Source organism: the organism of the source record quoted next, unplaced genomic scaffold, assembly GCF_019419815.1.
Source record: "Pyrus x bretschneideri cultivar Hongxiangsu unplaced genomic scaffold, Pyrus_bretschneideri_v1 Contig20, whole genome shotgun sequence".
Lineage (NCBI taxonomy): Eukaryota > Viridiplantae > Streptophyta > Magnoliopsida > Rosales > Rosaceae > Pyrus > Pyrus x bretschneideri.
Genome location: NW_025999502.1, coordinates 6,449,998 through 6,477,309, shown reverse-complemented (window position 1 = coordinate 6,477,309; position 27,312 = coordinate 6,449,998). Strand labels below are relative to the sequence as shown.

The window sequence follows — 27,312 nt, the reverse complement described above, 5'->3', positions numbered from 1 at the left end:
TCGCCCTAAGGCCAGGGACAGTCATTCACGTGTATGTTCACATTGCATCGTTTGCTCACCTTATATCCAAGTTAGGTGTCAATCTTGTCGAGCAGATTGCATTAGGCAATCCAACTTGTATGTGACCGTGCTTTTGCACCAGCCTTCATGTGATTATAGTACTAGAGTGTATTGATTACACCCAATCCTGTTTGTGTCAGAGATTTTCTGCTCGAACTCGTGTGTCAGCTTAGATGGATGAGCACTTAGTTATACTTAATTATCACATGATTTTATTACTGTGGCATTGAAATATCATGACTTGGCATATTTCTGGTTATATTGTTGTTATTGCTGTTTACATACCCACGTAGTATGTTTTAAGGAAACTACACTTGTTTTACGTTAAGGGGTTACTATATTTGAAAATAAAGGTTTTCGTATAAGCATTATTTTGCCGACCCACTCAACTTTGTTTTTCGCCCCTTCATGACCTAGATAGTTGTACTCTTTGTGGCATTCGAGGAATCTCAGCAGTTTTGACATTCTCTTTGGTTTAGAAGTATGAACTTATCCACTGTTGTGTAATAAGTGTACTTAGCTACTTTGACTACTCTACGATAGACGTACTGTCTGTTATGCTCTGAATAATTGTAGTGGGCTATTCCTACGATTGCGCACTCTTTCACTATTTAGTATAATTAGTTCTAATTAGTTTTAAATTTATCCACTTTTTCACCTCACTTACCATTATGGTTACGTCACCTTACGATGATAGCTAGCATGCTTCGACCTTCCTAGGTTGGGGTGTGTTTGTTTTGGGCCAAGGGTTCAATGGGTATGGGCTGCAAGGTTGGGCTTGGGCCTAAGTTTGGGTTTGGGTTTAAATAGGGCCAAAGGCCCTGGGGTTTGGGCTTTAGGGCTATTAGACTTGGGCTGGGTTTAGTGAGGCGAATGCCTGGGTTTGCATAGCCGAAAGGCCTGGGTTATAATTGGGTTTCCGGGTTTGGGTCGGAACGATCTGGTTTTCAGGCCAGATTGGCAAAGGAGCAAACCAAAACTTCCACATTTTCGTTTAACTCCGATTCTCCACCCTAGCATGCTATTTTCCCACCAAAATGAAGACCAGTAAGAGTAGATTAGGATTTTACCATTTTCAGGTCCAGCCGTGGTCGAGAAATGGCTCGAAGCTGTTAGACTCGCCGGAGGGGGATGGGTAGCCTCTGTGCTTCACAGAGAATGAGGGAGGGAGAAAGTCGACATTGGTGGTGGGTGATGGTGGTGGTGTTGGCGTCATTATCACTGTGTGGGTGGGTGATATAGCTTGAGGAAGAGGCTAGGAGGTTGGTACGAGAGAGAGAGAGAGAAAATGAACTTGGGGGAGAGAAGAGAGAAGAAGAGAAAATGAGGGGAAAATATGAGAAAAGTCTACGTGGCAGCCAAGAAGAAGGAAGGGCTGGTGGCCAAAAAGGAAGGTGGGCCCTGCACGGCTCACCAATTAAGGCCCAAAAACAATCCCCAAAATATCTTTCACCTGAGAAGAAGAAGAAGATGGTACCAAATTCATATTTCAGTTGGGTGATAAAGATTAGAGTTTTGGATGGGTGTTCATAGTGGTGGGAATGATGTGGTTGTGGGTAGACAACATCAGACATCGAGTGGATGATCTTGGCGGTGGTCGTGGCAAACGTTTGGATACAGGTGGTGGTGACTGTTTTGGTTGGAGATTGGTTGGTTGCCAGTGTGCATAGAGACTGTGAATGGAGGGAAGAGAAAGTTCCTTTGTTGTATTAGTAAAAAGGCCTTTCAGTTTCCCAAAGAAGGGAGAGAGAGGAAGGAGAGACTAGGGGTCCAAACTCCAATATATATATATATATATATATATTATACTTTGAAGATGGATTGGTGTAAAAAATGTGTATAGGTGTCAAGTAATTGTTGGTGGAATTCCAGGTCAGTAAATAAGCTTAATATTTGGAAAAAATTCTTCACAATGAGTTAGCAATAATAAGGTTGGGTGGGTGGAGTTGTAGAGGGAGGGGGAAGGGTGGGTGCAGACAAGAGATGGGAGGAACTAGGAAGGGTTGAGAGGGGTGAGGGAGGAGACGACCAAAAACTTCTTCTTCTTTTTTTAAAAAAAATTATTAAATTTTTTTAATATTCACGTAACGTTTAGTCATTGTTCACATGGACTTCATGTCACCAATTAACGATTGATTTAACAGTAACCTTAATGGATATATGAAAGTGTCCTAAAATTATGACTTCAGGTACCACTCTAGATGAAAAAATTTTGATTTACCAAATATTGAAAACCAAGAAACTTAAAAATAACAAACTAACGTAACTCCAAATTTTAATTTGACTACACCATACAATTGTCAAGATGTGGTTTCATATTCTGATATCATGACACACCCCGATCCGGAATGTCTACTAGGACTCCGAATCGAGCTGTGCTGGTCAACACCTGGAAGGTGATGAAGCCATAAAGTATAGTGATGTGGAAAATGTGAATAAATTTAAACCTAACAATGCCTAAAGACAAGAATGCGCTGTGAGCGGGAATGAACCCATTTTACAAGCGACGTCAGAGCATAAGTAAAGTATAGTAGTGTGGGTAAAGATCATACCCTCAGAGGTAGCCACCTATAATGAGATTTGGCAAGAATCCTCATCCATACGAACTTTCAGGTAAAATCTGGAGGGGCAAAAAATAAGGGTGAGTGGGCCTAAAAATAAAGTTTTAATAAAAACCTTTTGAAAACGGTCGTAAAACCCATATAGTTTCCAGAAAATAAGACTACTACATAGGTATAAAAACCAATGGCCAAAAGCAGCGAAAACTAAAGTATGCAATGTCATAATATCTCAGCAATAATAAATGTAAGCTAGGTGTGAAACCAATAAAAAATAGTATGCCAGTCGAAGTCACCTAACGTGACCTGTACGATTGGACATGTAGCTCATCAATCTAGGCTAGCACACAAGTCGGAGTCACCTAGTGTGACCTGTACTACAGGCTGGGTATAAATATGTATGCTTAATTGCTATGATCATATGAAAGCTGTGCGATAAATCACGGGTCACCTACGAGTTAGAACCACTTATTGTGGTCTGTACGACAGGCTAACACAAGACTTGGATCTAAGGTGAGTGTGCGGTGCAGGAGGTGAACAATCACGTGAAGGCTGGCCCTAACCCCGGGCATAAGCACTAATACCGGGGTGTAGCCATGATGAGCTCTAAATAAATGTGTGCATACCAATGCAATTCAACCCATTCAATCACATAATACTCACCTGAAGCTTACCTAAGTCTCCACAGCATCACACAATACAATTCACAAGTGTAACAATGCAATATTTAAAATGTAACTTATTTACGACATGGCAAGCAAAGCATAGTTCCATATAAAGAAATGTTTCTAGAAATCGTAAAGTTTATATATATATATATATATATATATATATATATACTGTAAAAAGGAAAAAAAAAAAACCCACTCACCTGGAGTTCGTGCTACAACTCCCTAGCACAAACATCGAGGCGTCATGAACAATCGACGGTTGCTTGGAGTCCAAACGGTGGCCGGAGGTGGTCGGAAAATGGTCTGAAAGATAGCTGTCTGCGGAAAAACTGGGTTCTCGCCGGAATTTCTGAGCAACCTTTCCCTACGGCTAACTCGCCGTGGTTTGGGCGGAAAATGGTCTAGAAGGTCACGGGTTCACCAGAAATTGTTTTGAATTCAAAGGATGGTTGAAAATTGTTTGAATCACGCCTAGAAGTCTCAACCCAAAACCTTGTTCTTCAAACTCGTGTTTCGGGTTCGTTTTCAATGAAACAAAAATCACAATGAAGTTTATGGTGGTGAGGACATGTAGATAATGGTGGTTTTGGTGTTTAACAAGCCAAAATTTTTGGTGGTGGTGGTGGTGGTTTGTTTCACTGGAAGAAAGGGAGAGCCGAGAGAGGGTGAGAGAACTTTCTAAAGAAAGAGAGAATGGGAGAGAAAAGGGAGGAGAGAGAGAGTTCCAGAATTTTTTTGGGTGCCCATGTGGCACTCACCCAATAGTTCGACAAAAATATCACATGTCCAATTAATTATCAATTTACCAAAATATCCACGACGTTCAAAACTTCATAAAATTTTCGTTATAATTTCGAATCACATTCTGTTTGCACCCATGCGTTCGTAGCGACGAATACTATGATGATACGCCAAGAAAATAGATCTTACATGACAGGACAAGGTGGTCAAATAAAGTCAACGCGTTTGCCTCAAATGGCATTTTCGTAAATTTACTTATTAAAATTATAAAAACCGTAAAATTGGGAATGGGTCTTTACATTTCATCAATGGTTCAAACAGGTAGTTAATCAATATTTTTTCGATACATATTAATCAAGTTATTATATCAATCAGCATGAAACAATCCACCAATTTTGTCTTTAAACTTCAATCGGGGATTAGGGTTAAAATTCCTACTTTATATAAGAGTAATTGATTTTGGAGCAAGAATTAGGAAGGGGAATTGGGGCTGAGAGGTGCGCCAGCGAGATGTGGTGGTGGACTCGGGTTTGGGGGTTAGAGTTTTGAAGGATGAGATAGAATAAGATGGAGGAGATTTGAAATTAAGAAATGGAGGGTCGATGAAATGGCGACTCGGGTCTCTATATATTTTCTTTCCTTCTTTTTATTTTATTTTTTAAGTTGGCTTCAAATGACGACGATTAAACATGTCATTTAAAATACAAAAAAAGCTCAAGTTTAGCTGATGAAGCTTGTTGGGACCTTTCATAGAACAATTGGTGGGCATGCCACTGGATCAGCTCGCAGCCTCGCTCCATTTTGCTGTGTGTCACCAACTTTTTTTCTTTTTATTATTTACAGTTTTATTTTTACACACTCGTATTAATTTGATTCTTTTTATTTTGTTTTTGACAAATGCCCATAGGAATTATTATCCTTTCTTTATTGCCTAGTTTTTTTTTTTTTTTGTCCAAGCATGTTTCATTGAAATAGAGGCTTGATTTTATACTAGTGGAGATAGATAATATATTGGCTTCTATGATTTCCATTAACTTAATTGTCTTGCACTCATAATCCAAGGAAAAAAAAAAGATTTTAGAGCAAGTCCAGTGTTGTGCATTGCCATGGGGATTGACTGCTTAGAAACCCAAATCGCGGCCTTCCTTATTCCAACCCAGGCAGACAATTGGGCTAGGGGCGGGCTCATGGGAGAGGGGAGGCAAGAATGCAAAGCCCGAGCGCTTGAGGCGCGCTGATGCAAGGCTAACGACAGTCATGTTATAAAATTAATAAAACAATGTAAAAATTTAATAACAAAAAATAAAAAAATGTAAAAATTAATAAAAAAAATCCAAAAAAATTAAAAAAATTAAAAAAATTAAAAAAAAGATTTAATTTTTCTATAAATATCTTATCATTATCTTCCAACTTACACCACAAGTTTATATTTTATCAAATACTTTGGGTTGTAATTTCTTATTTAATGACACATGGTGCAATGAGACAGATTAAAAATCTTATCCGAAATTACAAATAAAATTATTTTTTATTATTTTATAAAATAAAAAATACTAATATTTTATTAACTATTACCATGACTATTCAATTTAGGGGTGGAGATGCAAAAGGTAATTACTATCCATTAAAAACAGTTACTATTCATTGGACGAGATTCAATAGGCAGTTGCCCAAGGGGGGCCTTCCAACATTGGAAGTGCTCTTAGATGGTAGGAAAAAGCTTGTTGAATCCACAACTGAGAAAACTAGAAAATGAAAATGTAAGAGCATCTCTTTGGAGATGTCAAATTTTGAACGTAAAATTTTTATTTAACAGAATGACCTATGTGGCACTTTAATAATGTTTAAAGTTTTATTCTCTACTCTCCTTGATATGTCTAATTAATTATTTACTAAATCAATCTATTACAATAAATGTTTAATAAAATAATAATAAAAATAATAAAATGCATTTAGCAATTAATTAAAAAAGATTTGAAACAGTTTTTTATATTTCGTACATTGGTATATCTTTACAATAAGAGGATGAGAGTTCGGCTAAATCATATAATGAACAACTTAATTTGGTATCAAATTCAGAAACCGGTCTTAGTAGTGTTGATTTAAACATTTTAATATCTCATTTGGGGGTTTCACTGACTCTGCATTTTGCCCAAATGATGGCGCCAAAAACATTTAGGAGATCTGGCTCCCTCCCATAACATCAGAACTTAAAAACCTCGAAAATTTTTAGCGCGAAAATTATGCCGCCCAAAAATTCCCGCCACTCCACTCACTCCCCGCCACACCACCTTCTTTATAACCCCCTTATCAAATCTGAAAAACTCCAAATCCATTAATTGTATTGCTTCTTCCTATTTCTTCACCCCACCTGTTTGTCGAAATTCTCGAACCAACATTTCAGCCTATTCATTCAGCAGCCATGGTGATGAAGCTCAAAACAATTAGCCCCGCCAAGTTCTTCGGAAACACCCTCCCCCGCCCCCGCTTCTACACCGATGTCAAGTTCAATGACCACCGCGTCGACCCGCCTGCTGACGTCCTCGACCCCTTTCTCTCGTGGGCCAACGAGGCCCACTGGTCCATGGGCGGCCTCAGCTTCAAGCGCCTCAGGCTCCAGGGCCGCATCGAAGGCAGTGTCGGCAAACTCCGCGCGCAGAGGGAGAAGATCGAGAATGAGAAGCAAAAGCTTGCGAAATCTGCAAATGGGTCGGGTCGTAATCAGCCCAGCGGCAAGAGAGCTTCCTCCGATTCGCCCCCTCCGGCTCCGCGTGTGACAAAACGCCGGAGGTTCTTGGATGTGATTAGTGAGAGCGATGAGGAGGAACAGGAGGCAGAGGTTGTGAAGGGGAAGAAGCTTGTGAAGAAGCTGGCGGATGAGTTTGATAAGGTGGCTATGGAGGCTGAGAGGGGTAACAGCGTGAGCCCTTCAAAGGGTTTGAGTGGTGGATCGGAGGGAGTGGCCGCAAGGAGGACTCGGAGCCGGAGATCCGAGGAAGAGGAGGCTGCGGAGACTGTGTTGAAGGTGGCGGAGGAGGTGAATAAGCTGAGTTTCAAGGACAAGAAATTGAAGGGTACAAGCAGCAAGGGGAAGGAGAACAAAGAGAAGGCCTCCGGTAATGTAAATGGCACTAGGACTTCGCCCAGATTGGCAAAACGTAGCTGAATGTTGATGTAGTTTCTTTGCATTTTCAGATGTATGAAAAAAAAAAACTCTGCTTTATATACATATTTATTTATTGGTGTTGAATTGCAGAAATTATACGGTTAGCCATTTTATTGCTCTTCTCTTTCCATTAAATTGGGGTTATGCATCCGGGAAACGTACACAACGAAGTAGTATTGTTAATTTCTTCATGCTCGTTTTCTAAGTTGGAAATCTGCCCATTCAAATGTGTCGAATGCATTTGTTGGGAAGAAATAAGATCAGATTGTACCAAACGTGTTGTATGCGTGAGTAGATGCTCTTCAATCTCGGTTACAGGACAAGAACGGGGGAGGTTGATGCCAATTTTTCATCTAACCAATCAGTTCATTCTTTAGCATATGCACAAGTCATGACAGGAGTGAGATAGGTACACGGGAATAATTTCCGCGAAATGTATAATTTTTGTGTGATTGCATAACAAGAAGTATAATTTGCATCAATTGAAGTTCTGAAGACGAAATCCCACCAGAACTAAAGCGGTTGACCAAAAATCAAACCGAAGTACAACAATCATGCAGGTTGGCTGTAAATATCAGATAACATTTCTTACAAGCAAAGCAACCTACTTCAACTAATGAAGTAGAACAATCATGCAGGTTGGCTGTAAATAACCTTTCTTTTGGCTGTTAATCTGTACTCTTTGATCGTGAAAAGCTTTGAGAACATCACAACTAATGCAGTTTCTATAACTCATTTGAACACTGTCAAACCGTAAATATATGACCCCAACTCCCCAAGGAAACAATTTTTTCTGCTGACAAAAATAAGCATTTCACTGTCTTCGCGAACACAGGTCTTTCAAATTTCGCTGTTGTTGAGTTGGTCCCTTGAGTCTAGCCAACCTGCACGATTGTTCTATCATCATCTTATACTCAGATGGACTTTCCCACGGAATTATCCCAAACTCATCATTATACTCGTCCATTCCTCCAACGAAAAACTGCCAGGCTAAAGCACCTGCTCCAGACTGGTTTTTCTTGGCAGATTTGTATATCACGTCTAAAATAGTTTTGTAAAACCTCCCACGCTGAGATGGTTCAAAGTCCTTGTTCTCGTTTGACAATCCATATTCGGTGAACATGACAGGTTTGTTCAGTTCATTGTCTCCGTCTTCAATGTGAGAACGCATCCACTTGGAGACAAATTTGAGGTTATTGTGAAATTCTTCATCATGGAACCTACCCACAAAGTGAGGACGAAATGAGTAGTCGTTAGATGTACCATTATACAAGGGCAAACATCCTTTCACAAAATTATGACAGATATGAGGTTGGGGACGAGCTGAACTAAAGCATAGAAAAGACCGAATTACATTCTAGGATGAATCAAATGAAATAGGGCACATGAGATGACTAAATACTAAACAAAATCTACAAGAGACTACATAAAATACTCTTGCCAAATAGTTTGAGATATCAGATTAAACTTGACCACACATTCAATCACGAATCCACCTGGTCAATAATTTGAATTCGAAGTACGAAGAAAATGGACATGTTCCTATATTTATAATTGTTCTCTCATAGTTCCTAGGAAGACTTGGAAAAGACTATAAGAAAAGATATGGAGTACTTGGAGCTGGCACAAAACTGAGCAGTGGTGTTCTAGGATTCATACAGCCGACCCTACTTAGTGACATAAGGCTTGGTTGTTGTTTATTCTCTCATAGGCCACTAAATCAGTTCATTCTTTTATACCGTTTCAAAATATGATTGATGAGTTATATCATGTACATCTCACCCGTTCATATCTAAATTAAAGACTTAGAGAATGGGACTTAATAAACCTTATTTGATATATAGTCATGATAAACTCATGGGTGAGCACAAACATCCATGTCAACTATTGGATCACAATTAGTTTACATTTATTCAATAAAGGTTCTTTTTCAAGATTTGAATTTAAAAAAGGTGGACTTAGATCCAAGTTTAGCATGGATTGTTTGCTCAGGTGAGCTTTTATGATAAGACCCCAGTTAGGTATATGCATCTCCATCGTTTACTCAGTTAGTTAAGATACATCTATATATCCTCAAGTATCCATATCTGATTAAGTACTTCATAGACAGGGACCGTGCATGCATTCGTAAGATTTCTAAAACATTGGTAAGATGTGACGTCCCTCATATCGACTTGAGAAATTTCATGCAATGTAAATAAACACGCAAAAGCTTACCAATGGTCAGGGTAGATATGAACAGAGGCAAAATCAATATTGGGGATCTTGGAGTTGCGAATAAAATCTGAGCCAAGTCTGGATGCCCACATTTCTGGATTCACAGTTAACCTTTTAGGGCTTTTAGGACCATAAAACCCTTCAAGGCCCACAGTCAGTAGATGGTTCTTGTCAATTGCTTTCACAAAAGCTGACATTTCTTCTATCCAATCCTGCAACATTATAACATACAATCAATTCATGTTCTAATAGCAGAGGTTACTGAGCCCCCCTCCTCCTTACCATCCCACCACATCCCACCCCAGCCCACCCCAACAAGGTTAGTTTTACACATACCAAATTTGGTTAAAAAATGATAATAAATAGATATATTTAATTAAATTATTGTAAAATGGTTAGTTATAGCCATTTTATTAGTTTTAGTTATGGCTATTAATTTAATTTAAAATTAATAATACTAAAATCTTCTTTAATTTAAAATTAATATTCATAATTGTAAGAAGGCAGTATCGATAGTTGAAAACATACTTGGAGAGTGTCACCTGAAGCATCAGTTATGCAACGAGGTTCGTTTATTAATTCCCACGCGAAAATGGTAGGATCATTTCTATACTGAATTCCATTGAGAGTATTCTTCCTTGTTAGGAGAGTCTGGAGGAAAAAAAGGAAATGAATTAGAATTGGCTATAAACCTATAAATCTTCATAACACAAAAATTGATTAAAACAAAGATTCTTGCAGGTTTCTGTTATTGTAGAGACACAAATCACTGAAGGAAAAGTAATGACCTATTCAGGATACCAAAGGTACAAAATCATTTAACTCATAACATTCAAACACTTTAGAATCCACAACGGTTAAACATGCCCTCATAATATTATATTTACAAATGGCTACCAAAATCCAGAGACATGACATGTATCTCCTAAATCTTAAATGCCACAATCCTATTAATGGTTGCTCGGTGCTTTAAAATTCATAATTTTCCTCAACTTCATGTGACCATGAGTAAAAAAAATCTGGCACTCAGTTAGATCCTTCCATTTGTATCTTAGTAGGAACAGGGGAAAGGAAAGCATAAGAAAGTTAGATAGGCCAAAGAATGAAACATTTCAGGTTCTTCTATCCACACGATTCTGTATGAGATCCAAATGGAGATTTAGAACAATCTTTCCAATTGATCACGACATTAAGAGAATTTGCAGTCTTAGTAGTTATGCCTAGTGATCATTTTGTGACTAAAAAGCTTACGTTACATTATGTGAAACCAAACGTTCAGCAAGTAAAACCTAGTAGTGTTTAGTACGTCATTTTGGCAGCAAAACTTTGTCCCCATACCTCACCTTCATAGCAACATAAATACTTCTGGGTGAACTGAAGTATCCTATGAAATATTAGGACTCCCAAAGTTTAACCGCATACCAAAATTCGTTCTTCATTTTAAAATATAAATAAATGTGTCAATGGCATTACCATAAACAGTTTTCCATTAAGATTACGAGCTGTCCAAGTATAATCAAAGAGCAGTGCAACTTTTTGTTCCTGGAAAGTAAAGCAACAAAACAAAATTACCTTGACGTAGTTCTTGAAATAATTGCGAATAGATGGATCGAAGAAAAATGAGTCATTGGAAGCGCTCAAACCAACACCTTCTTCCCATGCCCACTTTACATACTGAGTCTTCCCACCATATGCTTGCAAGTTATTAACTAAGCAAAGAAGCAACCTGATGCCCTGTTGTCTAGCTTCTACAATGACATGATCCAAAGCCTGCCACCAGATCAAGCTGTTATGAAAAAGAACAAAATACGGAGAAATATCGCTAACTAATGGTACTTCTTAAGATAACATAAGGAATGTCGAAAAATAACTAGATATGGAACCGTAATTTTACTACTTTTGTTACACTGAACCATAAATTTACTACTTTAGCAGCAAACCTTACTGATAATACATTCATGTATAGATATGGCAAAACAGGATCACCACTTAAGTAAGCCCTCAAAATGCACCACCCAATCAAGTACGCAGAGAAAGGTTAGAACTCGATCGCAGTAAACAATGTCTCTAAATTTATGTTCAATGAAATCCTAATCCAAAGGTTCCCACTTCCCACAAAACAGCAAATCAACATTTTAAATACGAAGAAAAAAAGATTAATATCCATGGATTATTAATATTACCTTGAACACTTGCTCATTGAAGTGACCAGGGGAAATCTGGAGGGCATTGTAGTCGCCGTCATTAAACGCCCAAGTCCGGCAGACGGTGAGGCCCATTTTCGCACCGGCTTGCAGTATCTGCCGGACCCTCGGCTTTCTATGCTCATCCACACTATTATCCATCAGCCAGTAAGAATTCCACCCATTAATGTAAAATGCCTTGCCATCCAACATGAACTGAGTCCCATTCCTCCCCACAAAACTCAATTTCGTTTGGTTGCCAAAATTCGACCCCAAGTTACCGAAAGACATGTAGATGAAGGCCACACACGACGCGAATCCGATAATTGGGTAGAACAGGCCATTTCCTGCAACTACCATTTTCTTCTTCTTTGCAGAGGACCCCAAGGTCATAAAAAGCCCCAAAATTTCGGCGGATTTGAAGGATTTCAGGACACCCTTTTGGCTAAATTTCAATAAAATTACGAAATTTATTGGTACCCAGATGAGATTATTATCCTCAGAACCCAGATGTGAACACCCAGATCCTTCTCTTGCTAAAAAATGTACATTGGTGTCCTGATATATATATAAGTGGAAAAGGAGAAAAGGGAAGTTTATGCAACAAGCGTGGAGGAAGGTTTGAGGGCATGTGGGGAATATGGTAGAGAAATCAGAGCTAACATGTTCAACCAAGAAAACAATAGTCAAAAATGGAAAAATGGACAATTTTTCAATGGAATGGGGAGAGAGAGAGAGAGAGAGAGAGGGAGGAGAGGGAGGTGGGTGTGTGGGGTGGCGTGGGGTGGTGTGGTGTGGTTGCAGTGTTGATATCAAGCTGTTTGCAACTTTGCTGCTGAGTTGCGTTGTGTGTAGATCTGACTCGTCTGAGTACCTGAGTTCACTGCTTTTCTTGAATTTTAATATTCTACCGAACAGATTTGTCCTGTTCAACTTCAATCTCATCAACGCAGAAAAGTAGGGCAATTAGCAGCAATACAATGGTTTGAAGTTTTGATCACAATTTTAAAATGAAAAATTAGATTCTAATCATCATCCTTTATTTTTCTATTTCATTAATTAATTTTTTATTAAAATTCTTTAGTTTCTATCCACGTCATGATTTGAATAATATAAATTGCATATTTAAGTTTTATAATTAAAAATTATTTACGTTACAATTGGTATATTAATAGCATTTATAACTAAATTCTGTATCAAATATTTTACTTTTAAATTTGTACCTAAATTTACAACTATATTTTAATTTGTATCAGTTTTTTTTTTTTAGTTTTAATTTCTACTCATATACTTAATATTTTGTTCTATCTATACTTTAAAACTTTTTTAATCATTTATTGTACCCATAATTTTAAATTCTGATATATACCCTAAATCAGGTCAGAGTATATTTTTGTGGGTACTTAACATTTTTTCCCTTCCACATTGAGATTGTGTAGATTTTTTTGAACAAAAATAAGAGTGGTGCATTTTTTTGACATGGAGAATGTGTATGGTGCATATATTTTTTGACATTGAGAACTATATATAGATGTGAGATTAATTTTTTCAGTTTTTATATCCCACAAGTTGTGGGTCTTAAATAATATCCCATATTTCCAATAAAAGAAAGAAGAAGAAAGGATATCCCATAAAATGGGGATTTACAAATTTCATAATTTGTAACATGTATAAGAAAAATTAATATGGAATAGATTACATTTAATATGCAAAAGTGTACAAAGTTAAAGAATTTTAATAAAACTGAAAATCAATAAGATTTTAGTAAAAATAGTGATGATTAAGGACCGCATTCAAAGTTAAAACATTGCTCTTTTGATTAAATTTGTTTGTGAAAATTCCATATTATCTTTCGCTAATCAGAAAGAAGAAAAAATGTAACGACGCCCTAAAGGCACCCAACGAAACCCCCTGACACAGATTTCAAAACACCATACAACATTTAATTGAAGAAACTGTCTCCTCCTTCATTTTCTACCAAAACAAAACACTCAAAACAGAAACGTCTCTTCCGCAGGAGTGACGGACGGAGTGTAACCGTCCAAATCGTATGCTGTTGCATTCTACTATATTATGCTTTACCCACTATCTATTTTTGAGAATGATTTATTTTCATAATTTTTTAGTTGAACTCATTGAAAATTCTGCAGTTTTGGACCTTTGAATTTGTGTAAATATAGCATTTAGAAATGTAGTATGGTAGACCTTGAATTTCCAAATTGGCGACAAGTTTCGGAGTGGCTTGAAACGTTTGTTGTATTCAGTGTTCAGTATTCATGAAAGTCGAGGTTAACTAGAAGTACTGATATGTTTTCATGAGATGCAAAGTCCTACATGACATCTGTGAACAAATGCCATTGTTCAGCAGAAAGGGATGGAACTTCCATGCTGCTGTGTTACAATGGGGAGTTGGTTAAGGAGGAAGATCGTTTTACATAGGCCGGGGGTTAAGAAAAGCAGTTGAAGTTCTCTGCAGCAGGAAGCAAATCAGCGGCATTTGAGGCTGTTGAGGAGTTCAAGATTTCTGCACAGTGCACCAACAGTTTGGCACACCGTTGTGATCATGGACATGTAAAAGGAATGGCGCAAGGTTTCGAGGTTTTTCGATAGTTTGCAAAGCGGGAGGTATTTTGGTACTATAAATATTGCTCTCTTTTAATCTCCTTAATCAAGCTGTCTTTAGTTTTTATTTATTTATTTTTTATTTTTTGTCAAAGGGTAAAATTCATTGTTGGAATCCATTTCAACATCACTCTGAAAAAACTCAAGACCGTTACTCCCCAACAGTCTTACATAATGTTTAAGATTGTTAGTGAGTGTCACTACCAACGTTCACCCGTTCTTTTTTCCTGCTCACTTTGTATGTAGTTATCATAAACATTTACACTAATAACTGAATGAAAAATACGACAAGTGAATGAACACAGTAACACTCTTATCCGTGAAGTATACATGGCCTTATATTAACATTTTTGCCCCTCAAATGTTGATGAGGTGCACATCACGTGAACAAACCAAAGTGATGATAAGGAGACAAATGAGGCATTAAAAGAAAGTTGGAGAAGTATAGTATACAATAAAACCAATTTAGGAACTAAAGTGAAAGACTGTTAATTATTAAGGCAATGTGCTGGAGTTGGTAGATGCTTTGTTCTTCATTGGAGAAATCTTTGGTCTAATTTAAAAAAAGAAAAAGAAAATAAGGATTGAAGTTGAGGGTTCTTTCCCTTTAGCAAAAGAAAAGAAAGGGAAGAAGAATGATTCCTTACTTCCTCCTAATTGTTGTACATAATTTGAGCCCTTATTAAAAATTGATAATTGTTTCGTCCTAAATCCTAATCATTTTATTCCAATTATTAAGTGGCTACTGCCACTTAGCACTACGGTTTAGTGATATATTCTTTCACTTGTAAGTGAGAGGTTTTAGGTTTCATTCTCGCCAAACACGGATTTGAACTACATTATTATTAGCCCACTATGAGGCTAAGCCCACCCACATTTCCCCTTAGTGCAGATAATATCATTTGTTAAAAAAAAAAAGGTTATTGTTGAAGGAAATTTTAGTGGTTGAGGGCAGGAGATGGACATCAAGAGAGAGAGAAAGAGAAAACTCATCACCTATTCTCTTGTGGCTTTATGCCTTTATTTATACTAATCAAGTGGTCTTTACTTGCCTCAGAAGTAATACAAGTCATAAAGATATTTTATCCCCCAAATCCTATTTGGATTATATTTCTAAATTTACACAATTATATTCCTAAATAATATTAACTGCAATAATTACTACTTTTTAGAGCTTGCGATTGCGATTTCGCACCTTTTTATATAACTTTGTGTGTTTAGATTTTAGAAAATAAATAATAAAGAGATGAGAGGTGTGATAGCCAAAAAATCATCTTTTTCATCCATGTTAAAAGAAAACATCATCTTCATCATTCCATTATTTTTCAGACAAAATAATTGGCACAAATTATTATCTCCATCAGTTTAAAAAGTAAGGCTAAGCTTACTACATATTTACACAATTATACAACATTTCAATATCGCATTGTGGTATAAGATATATTCAATTAACATTTGTTTTTTGAAAAGGGATGCAGCTATGTTGAATAGATAATTATTTCACTTGCAAACATATTTTGATGGAATACATATATGATGGGGTTGCTCGGTATTGTAATAAGGTTGGTCATTTTACGACACAGGATAAAATTTATGTTATTTTATGTACAGAAAAATCAAAAGAAAATGCGACATTTAATCAAGAAAAGTGTTAAGAATTGGTGAGGGACAAGGTTTGCTATGTACTTATATGATCTTGGATTGCTTCCCATATTACCAATTGGTTTTATGGTGGAACCCCAATTTCATCATCTCTTTCTAACCCCCCCTCTCTCTCTCTCTCTCTCTCTCTCTCTCTCTCTCTCTCGTAAGAACTAAGATCTAGTGAAAACGAAAGTCCTTCCAATTTTTCTGGCAAATAGGACGGCGTTCTCTTTTCTTACATGGTGATTCAAAGCCGTTTCCTGTCGTGCCAAGCCGAATCCTAACGAGTTATGCTGCTCTCGGTCCCACTTTAGGTCCCCGAGCGCAATTCGTCACTATTTTGACAAACTCATGCTTCATAGTAATTGATGGGTTAAAAGGTTATTTGCTACTAGTATATTCCAGAAGTGAATATTTTGATTTTTTAAGTTGTTTGGACTAACGTAATTTTCGTTTGACGTGTCAGTTTTGAGCTCATTACATATGGATTTAAAGAAAACGATGAGATCTACAAGATAACAACAAGCCTAGTAAAAATTGGCCGAATTCCAGCGTCTACTAGCCCAAAATGTGATTTAAATATTTTTGATATTTTGTTATTTGTTTAATTTTTTTTCTCATTTGGAGTTAGGGTTTGCTAAGACTATTTAAACGACTTTTAGGATTGTATTTTAATTATCTTATCATATTATTTATCGAAATTTGAGAGTTTTTTTTTCTTAATTCTCTAGTGTTCCAAAAACTTAAGGGTAACCATTCGTATCCTTTTTATCTATAACTTCCACCGTGTTACTTTGAGAATTCTAACAATTTGTTTAATCAATACAAGTTGTGATCTATATCTCGCAGATATTTCGATTCAAGTGAATGATGACCCTATAACTTTAATCCGATTAATTCTTAACAAATTAGTATTTGCAATTTGTGAGGGTCGGTCTAGCTATGTATGAAATTGTTGATTAATAAGAACAAAATAAAAGAAATATATAAAAATCAACATTCAACGAGATACAATCATTGTGACGTGGCAATTTTTACTCATCACTTGTCACATTATATGTGATATTATATACACATAGGCAACAATATATTTATACTAAAGAATGAAAAAAATAACTTAGTATTCAAACCTAATTACAAGTAAAAAAATTATTGACGATGAGGTTACTATTTTGTGATAATAGTACACTATCCACCCACCTTACCCAAATGCACCTCTATATCTATGCACCCTCATAACATTTGTAAATCTAAAATCGTGTGAAGAAGATATTAGGATCAGTTGCACTCGCACACGTGTTGATCTGTCAGTCGAGGGAATGTGTGCCACTAATCCTATCATCCTCAACCAATCCATTCATCTCATAAAATAAAATTACCAACAAAATTAAGTTGCAGTAATGTAATTTGTTCACCGTTACATTGTTTTGTACTGATGTATGCGGGTGACAATTTGGCAAGTAATATGATCCAGTGGTGGCGAAACTGCTCTCTTTCTGGTACGTATTTGAGCCATTGAGGCAAGAGTGAGGTCTCTTGAGCCGTTCAGATCCAGGGATTGATCCATCAACAAGGATATTACCAAACACAAAGGCCAAAGGATGAGATGCTTTGCCATAAGACAGGTGACATGCTATGACTAGCTAGCATATGGAAGTTTCCATTGCCTGTCGGCATCATGCCCTACATTTGCACTAATGGCATTGCACTTTCAATGGCTCTCAAGCAGTGAAGCTTTAAGCTTAGGGAAATTATATAATTACTAATATTTCTTTTTTCTTTTTCATTTTTATAAATATACAGTTTTTATAAGTTAAGTTAGAATCAATGTGATTCTCACCTGCAAGTGGTGAATTGTCTTGGTAGTTAGAGCTTTCTTCTTTAATCCACCGCATTCTAGTATCAAGCTCTCTCATTTGAGTGTAGATTAGAGTAGAATACCGGCACATGGGTCAGAGTTTTGGGCCTACTTCAAGGACAACAAACTTTCTCCAATATTATGTTATGTACCTAGTTCTAGGACGGCTTTCTTGAATTCGATAGTGTAAACTTGACTAGCGTTCCATATTCTAGGGTTTACCAGACTGGAATTGTCCTCGGTTGGTCATCGGGCACTGTCGTCCTCACATTATGATTCGGTAGTAATCTCTTGGTAATCAGGCGGTTCAGTTTAAGGGAACCAAAAAACAGCAAGCAAGCAAGCACAGACAGAGTGCTGGTTACCGATTGCTGGGTAGTCTGTAATTCAACTCCACCTCCTGCTTTGAGCAGTTTTATACTGTTGGGGTTGGCTATGTTTGGGGAAGCTTCTAAGTTTGATATCTTTAAACTTTAAAGGCAAGAAAGACACAACAAATTCAACAAACTTCCCTCGCCCAAATCATTTCAATGCCATTTAACACATTAAAGTGACACCAAGTTCAATATTTTGGTCCATCGGATTTCGGATAAGAAAGATTTGAGTCGGATATCATACTATCGGGAGGGAGATTCGAACTTGTATTTGTGGCTCGAAAGTTAATACATTTACTCCCTTGCACACTCAATTTTTCAGCACAACTACTCGAAATTTCCCAAAACACACAAAGCCTTTGTGTTATTATAAATTAGCCATAAAATTGCTAAATTTGGGAAGGATATAGATAAACACAACAAATAATTAACAGTCAGATACCACAGTAAAATCAAAACAAGTAAGATGTTATGTTACAAAATCCAAAACCCCAGATCCCTGAAATCTTCACAAATTAGAAAAAGACCCCGAACAACCAAATCAGTCAATCACTTCACTCCCCATTCCTCCTAAAAAGTGCAAAATACCCCAGAACAGCACAACCAGCAGCCACCAAATTCCCTTCCTTCAACAAAATCCTCATCACAATCCCAACAATCTCTCTCGTAATCTTCCCGCCGTCCACCACCAACGCCCTCCTCGGCTTCCCGAAGAAGGCCAGCAGAACCACGATGGCGATCCACGTCATCAGAGTCACCGGAACAATCACTGCAAGCGCCGCGAACATCGAAAGCAGCCCGAAAACCACCCCCAGAAGAACCGAGGCGTAAAGGGCAGGCCATCCGTACGACGGGGAAGACTGTTGGGCTTGCAATTTGTGCCAGGAGAGCAAGGATTTGAGGAAATTCCATGAAGAAGTTAGGAGGAGGGCGTATACTAACACGAATATACATACCCATGTTCTCCTTTTGCTCATAATTCTCAGAAACAACGTGTAGTACGATGGCTGCGGCGGCGGCGCTTCTTGCTCTTCTTCTGCTGCGGTGGTGTCCGCCATTGAAACAGCTGGGATTTTTGGATTTTTTTTGAAAAGGAAATCTGCGGGGAATTATTCCAAAATCCTACCTGGGCTTTGGGGTGGGTTGGTTTTGGAGATTTTGTTGAGCAATCTGTCTGTCTGAGTCGATCGGAGAATTGATGATGGAAAAAGGTTGACATTAAACATGGGGTGGGTAAGTGGGATGATAGTTTGAAACGCGCACTTGAAGAGCGTGCGGTTATTTCCAGACGATCATTGATTCCGTACGGGAAAAGCGTGCGGACGCGCTCCTTGTGTGTTTACAAGCCCAAGGGAAGAACAGGGTTTAGCTTGGTTTCCAATGGAATTGGATCTTATCCGGATTCACTTAGCAATCTTAAAGATCTAACCATTCATCGTGTATCATGCGATTAAAAATTATTTAATATTTTTTATTTAAAATTAAACACAAATAGTATATGAAAAAAAATAACCACACGATATACAATGAACGATTAGAATATGAGGATCCTTACGATCCCCACAAAGTGGATCCGAAAAAAACCCTCTTCCTTAATGGATTGAGAGGAGTTCTTTTTTAACATATAAATTTTCAAACTTTTGATTAAAATTATTAATATCATAAATCATTTTGTAAAAATTATCGTTATAAAAATAATTAAAAAAATATGTAATAAATGTATTCAGTAAAAGTATTATGGACTGTTTATTTATTTGTTGAAATTGATTGACAAAATGATTTTTACAGAGGTATATGATATAAATGATTCCAATTAGAAACACAAAGATCTATGAATCGACTACGATGTAAACTGCAGATGAAGGAACCAAACATTCCTTATAGAAAAATTGCTAAACCAAATACTAATCTTTCTTAAGTTGCTTTAGTTGCAAGTCACAGTTCTCATCATATTATTATTATTTTTTAAAACAAAAGCGCAATAGCCAAATCGAAGAGAAAGCCTTCATACCAACATACAATGAAAATCGGCGTCTAACGAAATATTATTTCATTGAAAGTAAAAGAAGGGTCTTCTTAGAAGATTAGTACGTTATTTTGGGTATCCAGAGAAAAGCGTTCAAGTAAATTGGGTGTCGAGAGAAGCAATATGGGTGTAAACACAACAGCTCAAAAGATAAAAGAAGTGCATGGCAAATTAACCATTACTTAAGCACCAAGCATGATTACCGTATAAAGAAATAAGCTCTAATAAAACCAAGCTAGTATTAAATTACTCACCGTGCTTAGTCCAGCCGACTGACGCAAAAATTGACATTGAATCAATATTTTCATTTAACAGCACCGCCGGTTCGCCAAAAGGAAAAATCTCTAATGAATCACCATGAGTGCAAGATGATAAACGCCTGGAATTCCAATTCAACCAATGCATCTATACAAGTGACAATTCTCCAGCAGGAATCGATCTCTTGACAAGCTTGGCCCATGATTCATTAGTTTCGGTTATGACCTTAAGAGCATAATCCTGTTCATCATACGAATAGTTTCTAGAATTAGATAAAAAGTACAACAAACACAGACAGACGAAGGTAATTTGTGACAATAGGTGTTATACTGCTGTCTAGCAGACAATACCGAACCACAATATATCCGAACACTAGATACATATTTCCAGCAACAAATAGACGAAAGTATGAGCTAATAAGTAATAAGGTCGAAGATGGAGCATCAATACTTAATTCTAGGGGCAGAAACCCAAACAGAGAAGTCTATAATCTGAAATTTATGAATATGCTGCACAAAGCCTCTTAGGAGGGTAATTACTAAGATATATAATCCTATCCATAAAAAGAAACAACAAACGATTCAGAAAAAGAAATAGGATGAAATTGGAATGTAGATCACTGAGTTCTATCGCAAAGATGATTTCGTTGGGGATAAGTTAGATAAGAATCTGAATTCAAATCCTCTTGAAACAGTCCAGTTATAGCAACCCAAGAATCCTACCAGTTCATTACTTAAATAATTATTCAATCCTGACCTTCCAAAATACTTAAATAATCACATTAACTGTTGGATGATTACTTAAACAGACTAGGGGTATCATTATCATCTGTCAAACTAAATAAAACCTCGTATTCAAACAAGACAGATAAAAAAGAAGAAACCACTAAAACCCAAAACTAACTAGAACCCAAAGCAAAGTTCGCTACCTAATTACATGGCAGTTATATTTTCCTTCATGCCATGACTACCACCCACTAATTCCACATCGATGCATGAATAGACTTGCAATTACTCCCCAGCTAAGGTAGATTTGTGTATCGTGTGTCAAATGTTTCGACCGCCTTCATGTTGTGGATCATGTGGAATTGTGTATAAAGCGTGCCTATTCCTAAATATTGACTCCAACGACATATCAAACGTATCAAAGTCAGAAATAACTGAACCGAATAGAAAACAAATACCTCACCATTGCTTTAAACCCTCCAAACTGCACCCCAATCCCACTGGCTGGTTTTTAAGTCAACTCGTTAATACACTCAAGTCCAAGTGGAATTGAGTTTAAAGCGTGCCTATTCCTAAATATTGACTCCTCCGACATATCAAACATATCAAAAGTCAGAAATAAATAAACTGCATAGAAAACAAGTACCTAACCCTTGATTTAAACCCTCCAAACTGCACCCCAATCCCACTGGCCGGTTTTTAAGTCAACTCTTTAGCACACTCAAGTTCGATTACCATAAAGAGACATTCTTATATTAATTATGTATTATAGATGCAAATATTGAAGACTTTGAAATTAGAAAATCAGATTTTAATTGGACAAATCTTGTCATGCCTCCTTGCAACACTTGCATTTTGCATGAAGCACTATGCTACTAGGCCAGAGGGTAGGGCCCTTGAAAGCTAGTGACTGAATCGATAAAGGAACCAATCAGGAGATAAAGGAAAAATAGTAATTTGGCAGTCAAGATAAATTAAAAAAAAAAAAAAAACAAAAAAACAAAACAAAATAGTACCCAAAAAGGATTCGTGGATAGCAACTGAAGAGGTAACTGTAAATTTACCTTGTTTGCTGCTTTGTTGCCAAGACCAAACTTGTTAGCCGGCTTTCCATCTGGTATCTTGTAGTCTCTAAACCAGTCCCTTATTGCAGTGAGAGTCCCCTGAAGTAAACCATACATCGCTAGCAATTAGTAAAATCCAAAGGTAATGTGGTTAAAAGATTCATTACGATTAAAATAAGATCTGATATGCACAACAAAGCCTTAAGTTGTTGTCTTCCACAAGAATTGTATCCTCAAATACAGTCTCTGTGAAAAGCATTTATCATCATTTACTTCATTTCAGTACAAAATTTTCTCAAACCACCACACACACACTGTGTCCTTTCAAAAAAAACTTACTACTTAGTTCATCTAGTTTATGAAGATAGATACATTGTAACTAACTATCCATTCTCATTTAGTAAAAATATCATGTAACAACGAATTTAAAAACTGAAAACACCTAAATAATAAATACAATGATTAAAATGGCTATGGTGGTGTGTAATTATGGAAATCTTAATAGTGCTTGGTTAGAAAACAGTACATACCAGGAAATGCTTCTCAACATCATCAATGTCATTAACGAGAGAAGCCCTTGGATCATCCAATGAAATTGCAATAATTTTCCAATCAAGCTCCCCTTCATCAATCATAGCTAAAGCAGCCAAAGGCTTTACCTTGAGAATCTCGCCAATCCTTCTCCGACTATCGCCTATCTCAACAACATCAACTACAAGTTGTAGCAAAAACAAAGGTTTTATTTCTCCTTCTAAATGTGACACTTGCCTTAGGAAAAAAAGCGGCAAAAAAAAAAGGATAAGCAAGCATACCTGGATCATTATCCCCAAAGGCTCCTTCAACTTCAGCGTTAGCAAGGGTTGGGTCTTCCCAAGTTTGCGGAAGCAACCCATAATTCCAATTTATATTGTACCTGAGAATGATTTACTGAAGGTATTCACAAAAAGATAACTTTAAGGAATTTAAAAGTAAATCAATAAATAAAAAACTAGCACCAACAGTGGCTTGCGTCTAATTCATGATGCACTCTTAGCCAAAAATTATATTGATCCGGGTAACATATCCAAGCACCAGGACAAGAACAAACACTATAAAATAACTTTAGGAAAAGAAAAAAATTAATTCTTACGGGTAGTAACGAAGTTTGCCCTTCTTTGTATCCTGCTTTATCGGGGTGTGTGGCTCATCAGTAGCAACCTCCATCTTTGCACTTGATTCTTTGGGTATTTCAACCACAAAGTTGAATGCACCATCACCCACTTGCAAAGGTATGTCATGCCAAGGCGAAACCTATGTATAAACCAACAGATTGTTATAGCAAGTTGAGACAAAAGTGAACTAATTAGTGTGTAGAGACCAACCAGGACTCAACACACCTAAATTTTGAAATTCCCTTTACAATTACATTTACATATGCTGTTTAAATACAAGTTCGAACTACGATTACACACATATAGTCAAGGACTTAATCTCAAACTAAGAAAACACATAAACATATTCCTATAAGCACAAACCAGGGCATTCCATCAGTCATGTCTAAGGCCCTAACGTGGTTACTGAATGTCTCATTTCATTTCATCGACTCCATTTTCCCGAATCCCGCCAAAACAAAACAACATAATCTGGAAAATTGCAAATTTAAAATCAAGTTCAAAGTTTTGAAACAGAGAGGCCTCAATGAAGCAAATGATATATGCCACTTGAAATTAATATCAAGCCATTAGCTGAAAAAATTGAATATCTATAAATATATATATATATATATATAAACATTTAAATCCCTCAATCATAACCCCATATATGCACATATGGGAAGCTTTCACATTATTTACTTTTATCCTGCATTTTTCTCATAATCCAAACAAAACACAACAGAAAATGGAAAACGGGAAGAAGATAACCTTTTGACCAGAGCGATCGACGAAGAAGAGCCGGTAGTCTAGGGTTTCAGGCTGGCCTTCCTCCCTGATCTGAACTTCGGGTTTGTAGATAGCTGTGCAATTGAAGGACCTCCTGGAGGAAGACGACAATGATGCTACTCTTCTCCTAGTAAAGCGAAGGCTGGTGCCGTAGGGACTCTGCTTCACCGGGAACGACGTCGTTTTGGAGAGTAAGCAGGAAGTATCGGAGACAGTCAACACTCTCGCGGTGGCCATGGCTCAAGAGATGAGTGAGCGGAAAGTTTAATGGAGACGCTGCAGCTAATTTAGGTGAGCAAAAAGATGAGTGTGCGTGCTTGCACAAATGGTTGGGCAAATTTATCCATATACAGAAATGCATTAGGCTATTAGCCAAAATGCTTCTCATGTTGGTACTCCTGAGATTAAAAATTAATAAATGCGTTTACATTTACAACCGTCAATTATTTTGATTATTTCGTAAAAATAAAATTCTTTAAATAAGGACCAATATGTCAACAACACCCTCAATTTTGACAAATTATTTCGACATATTGTTTATTAAATTGAATGTATATTTGTCATTTTGATTTTTATTATCAGATACTTTTCACAGAATGATCAAGATAATTGACGGTGAACAAACTGACAAACCACTTATTTTGATTTTAAATCTTAGAGGCCAAACTGATGAGTTATGCTAATCTCCCCACCATTTTGGCTAAAATGACAGGGATAAAAGAAAATGGAATTAATGGCTCACACCACATTGCATTTTAATGATTCAAATCGTCTATTTTTCAAGTTGCATCTTATAGATTATTATTGCAAAATATTAACCAAATTGAAAATATTTGAAGCATCTAATTGAGTTCAAAAAAATTGATGAACACTTCAGTTTAAAAAACATCTAAATTATATTATGACAATTAAATAGATAAATAATTTTAAATTGAATTGAATTTTTGCAAAAATGACTTTTAAATCGTGTCTTATAAAATAAACTATTGATATAGTTGAAGCTGAATACGCTGTAATTCTCATTGTTTTTTAAAAAAAAGGGGCTGACGCCATGTATAATTTATGCATAACCAAATCCCGGCGAATTTAACTCACTCATCATGCATTAACAAATCTCTAATTTCCACTGAAACCCCAAATCAATTTGAATAATTTTCCCCAAAAATAAACTCATACCTTTCTTTCAAATTTCAGGTAAGGCTGAGAGAGAGCGTCTGAGTGAGGAATGAGGATGAGAGAAGGGCAGAGACGATGGCGACGCTTCAAACTTCAAGTGACAGACGAAGGAAGAGATAATGGTGGAGGATCGGTGGTAATTGTAGAGTGAGACGTAAAGAGAGAGACGGTGGCGGACGTGGAACGAAAATAAAGAAGTCCGGTCAAATTTAAACGTAGAGATAAGGACTTGTGGATAGTGACACTTCTTGACCAGTGGCTTCGTTGAATCTTTGCCAATAAAACGGATTGATACACACAATTACATCAAATTAAAACGGATTGATACAATTACAATTACAATTACATTACATTTGATAAGCAAATTTAGATTAAATATCAATGTCGTAGATTATTAGGCTAAGAAAGCTTTTTGGGTTAAAACTCATTTTTGAGACAAATTTAGATTGGAAAATGAGCTAAGACGATCTAAAATTTTCAATCCAAAAAATTTAGGTTTTAATTCAGAAACTGTTTTTCTCCTCTAATCCTTTTGGGTTAAATTTTTAGTTCGAGATTATTAAACAATTAATTTAGAATATTTTTTTTTCTTAAAGTAACTTAAAAAAAAACAAATTATGTAGACTATTCTAACTTAATTTTATGAACATTTTAATCTAAAAATATTTAGATTCCTATAAATATTGAAAACTCACTAAACTGACACTATGAAATTCGTAAAACACTACGAAAGAATATGAAACACATAATATAATTTTTTTTAATTATTTTAGCCTTTGGGTTTAAATTTGAACCATTATATATTTTTTTTACCGTTGGATTTGATCAAATTAGATCTTAACCGTTGGATTCAAAGAATTTATAAGTACTAAAAAAAAAATATACATATATAGTGGGTCAGCCCCACTAACTTAGGAGGAATAATGGGCTAAATTTGATCCAAAAATGAGAAACTCATATTTGTTTCAAGGGTTGGACCAAGTTGTGACATCCCGTCCTGAAACTATCGAAACACATATGTGAAATGACCCTTTTACCCCTAGTTTGTTTTGCTATGTTGTTTGGTTGTTTGTGTGGTGTTGGCAAGTGTTGGGCCACACACACACACACTGTCTCACTCTCCCTCTCCCTCTGTCATTTTCTCTGTCTCTCTCTCCCCCCCCCCCGAGTCCTCATTCCTTCTTCCTCCCCCTTCAAACGTACGGACACACACCAAGAACCATCAAATCGTAGCAGATCGAGGAAACCAAGGGCACAGTCGTGATCGTGAGGTCGAGGGGAGCACGATCATACCATTTTCAGGTAGGGACTTCGACGTTTTCACGTCGATTTTACAAGCTCCGATTTGAGTACTATTCATGCAAACTTATTCTAGCATGTTTTTGGACTTTTGAAGCTCATAGGTGTCTTAGTGAGGTCCCAAGGAGCCTTAGAGTGCTTCGTTGGAAGTGTTTTGACGTCGGGATAGCTTGGTTCAAAGATGGCCGGTTTTTGAGTTTGGAGACAGGTATGATTTCGTGACTTTTAGGCTTTAAAAGTGGTCTAACGTTGTTCTACTAGTCCTAAGCTTCATTTTGGTGTTTGAATCATGGAAATTGGTTGAAAAACGAGAGAGAAAACGAAGTTAGAAAATTTCCCAGTTTTCCGGCGCCGGAGGCTCGCCGGAGAAGGAGACGGAATATTCCGTCAAATCTGATAGAATATTCCTGACGCCGTTAACGGAATCTGTCAAAACTGACGGAATATTCCCAACGGCGTCAGTTGACGCCATCCGTGTGCACCGCACGTGCCTGCGCGTGGCCGGCGCGTGGCGGCGCGTGCGGCGGTGGAAAATTTTTCTAAAAATATGGTTATGATCCTGAGGTTGTGTAGAGCACGTTGGTATATTCAATTGTCCATTTTGAGCAATGTATGAGAAGTTATTTTGAACGGAGGGTTATGTGCTTTAAAATTAACGTTTTTATAGTATTTTCGCATATAGGTGACACGTATCCCGAGGACGAGCGTGCTCACGCGAGGCAGGGGGGCTATGACCCTTCCGCGTACCAGT

At 37.0% G+C, this 27,312-nt stretch overlaps 4 protein-coding genes across 5 annotated transcripts; 1 reads left to right on the top strand and 3 right to left on the bottom strand.

The window, feature by feature from the left end:
- The first annotated feature begins 6,182 nt into the window (after positions 1-6,182).
- On the top strand, positions 6,183-7,280 carry LOC103928832. Its single transcript, XM_009337930.3, has one exon. The coding sequence runs from the start codon at positions 6,453-6,455 to the stop codon at positions 7,194-7,196; it is 744 nt and encodes a 247-aa protein (XP_009336205.2). The 5' UTR covers positions 6,183-6,452; the 3' UTR covers positions 7,197-7,280.
- Positions 7,281-7,630: 350 nt separating this feature from the next.
- LOC103934008 (mannan endo-1,4-beta-mannosidase 2-like) lies at positions 7,631-12,554 on the bottom strand. Its single transcript, XM_009343709.3, has 5 exons — positions 11,597-12,554; positions 10,986-11,183; positions 9,942-10,064; positions 9,414-9,625; positions 7,631-8,416 (listed from the first exon to the last, which is right to left on the bottom strand). The coding sequence occupies exons 1-5, from the start codon at positions 12,539-12,541 to the stop codon at positions 8,011-8,013; spliced, it is 1,884 nt and encodes a 627-aa protein (XP_009341984.2). The 5' UTR covers positions 12,542-12,554; the 3' UTR covers positions 7,631-8,010.
- A 5,926-nt stretch (positions 12,555-18,480) lies between these two features.
- On the bottom strand, positions 18,481-19,299 carry LOC103928834. The gene has a single exon (XM_009337933.3). It carries the CDS (start codon positions 19,150-19,152, stop codon positions 18,649-18,651), a length of 504 nt encoding a protein of 167 aa, XP_009336208.1. The 5' UTR covers positions 19,153-19,299; the 3' UTR covers positions 18,481-18,648.
- A 972-nt stretch (positions 19,300-20,271) lies between these two features.
- Positions 20,272-25,421, bottom strand: LOC103928835 (soluble inorganic pyrophosphatase 6, chloroplastic). Of its 2 annotated transcripts, none has more exons than XM_048584049.1 (7): positions 25,263-25,421; positions 24,069-24,368; positions 23,297-23,457; positions 22,980-23,080; positions 22,698-22,879; positions 22,168-22,266; positions 20,272-20,618 (listed from the first exon to the last, which is right to left on the bottom strand). In XM_048584049.1, exons 2-7 carry the CDS (start codon positions 24,321-24,323, stop codon positions 20,526-20,528), a joined length of 891 nt encoding a protein of 296 aa, XP_048440006.1. In that variant the 5' UTR covers positions 24,324-24,368; positions 25,263-25,421; the 3' UTR covers positions 20,272-20,525. The 2 variants fall into 2 exon arrangements, with proteins under 2 accessions (XP_048440006.1, XP_048440007.1); XM_048584050.1 differs by having other exon boundaries at positions 24,069-24,362.
- Between the last annotated feature and the right edge of the window lie 1,891 nt (positions 25,422-27,312).

Coding starts and splice junctions, on each gene's coding strand:
- LOC103928834 (XM_009337933.3), bottom strand. CDS start 19,152: ATGGCGGACACCACCGCAGCAGAAGAAGAGCAAGAAGCGCCGCCGCCG.
- LOC103928835 (XM_048584049.1), bottom strand. CDS start 24,323: ATGGCCACCGCGAGAGTGTTGACTGTCTCCGATACTTCCTGCTTACTC. Junction 23,458..24,068: donor TCGATCGCTCTGGTCAAAAG/GTTATCTTCTTC, acceptor GTTTATACATAG/GTTTCGCCTTGGCATGACAT. Junction 22,267..22,697: donor ATGTTGAGAAGCATTTCCTG/GTATGTACTGTT, acceptor GGTTTACTTCAG/GGGACTCTCACTGCAATAAG.
- LOC103928832 (XM_009337930.3), top strand. CDS start 6,453: ATGGTGATGAAGCTCAAAACAATTAGCCCCGCCAAGTTCTTCGGAAAC.
- LOC103934008 (XM_009343709.3), bottom strand. CDS start 12,541: ATGAGATTGAAGTTGAACAGGACAAATCTGTTCGGTAGAATATTAAAA. Junction 9,626..9,941: donor CTTCAGGTGACACTCTCCAA/GTATGTTTTCAA, acceptor ATAATGTTGCAG/GATTGGATAGAAGAAATGTC. Junction 8,417..9,413: donor CATATCTACCCTGACCATTG/GTAAGCTTTTGC, acceptor CTTTGTGGGTAG/GTTCCATGATGAAGAATTTC.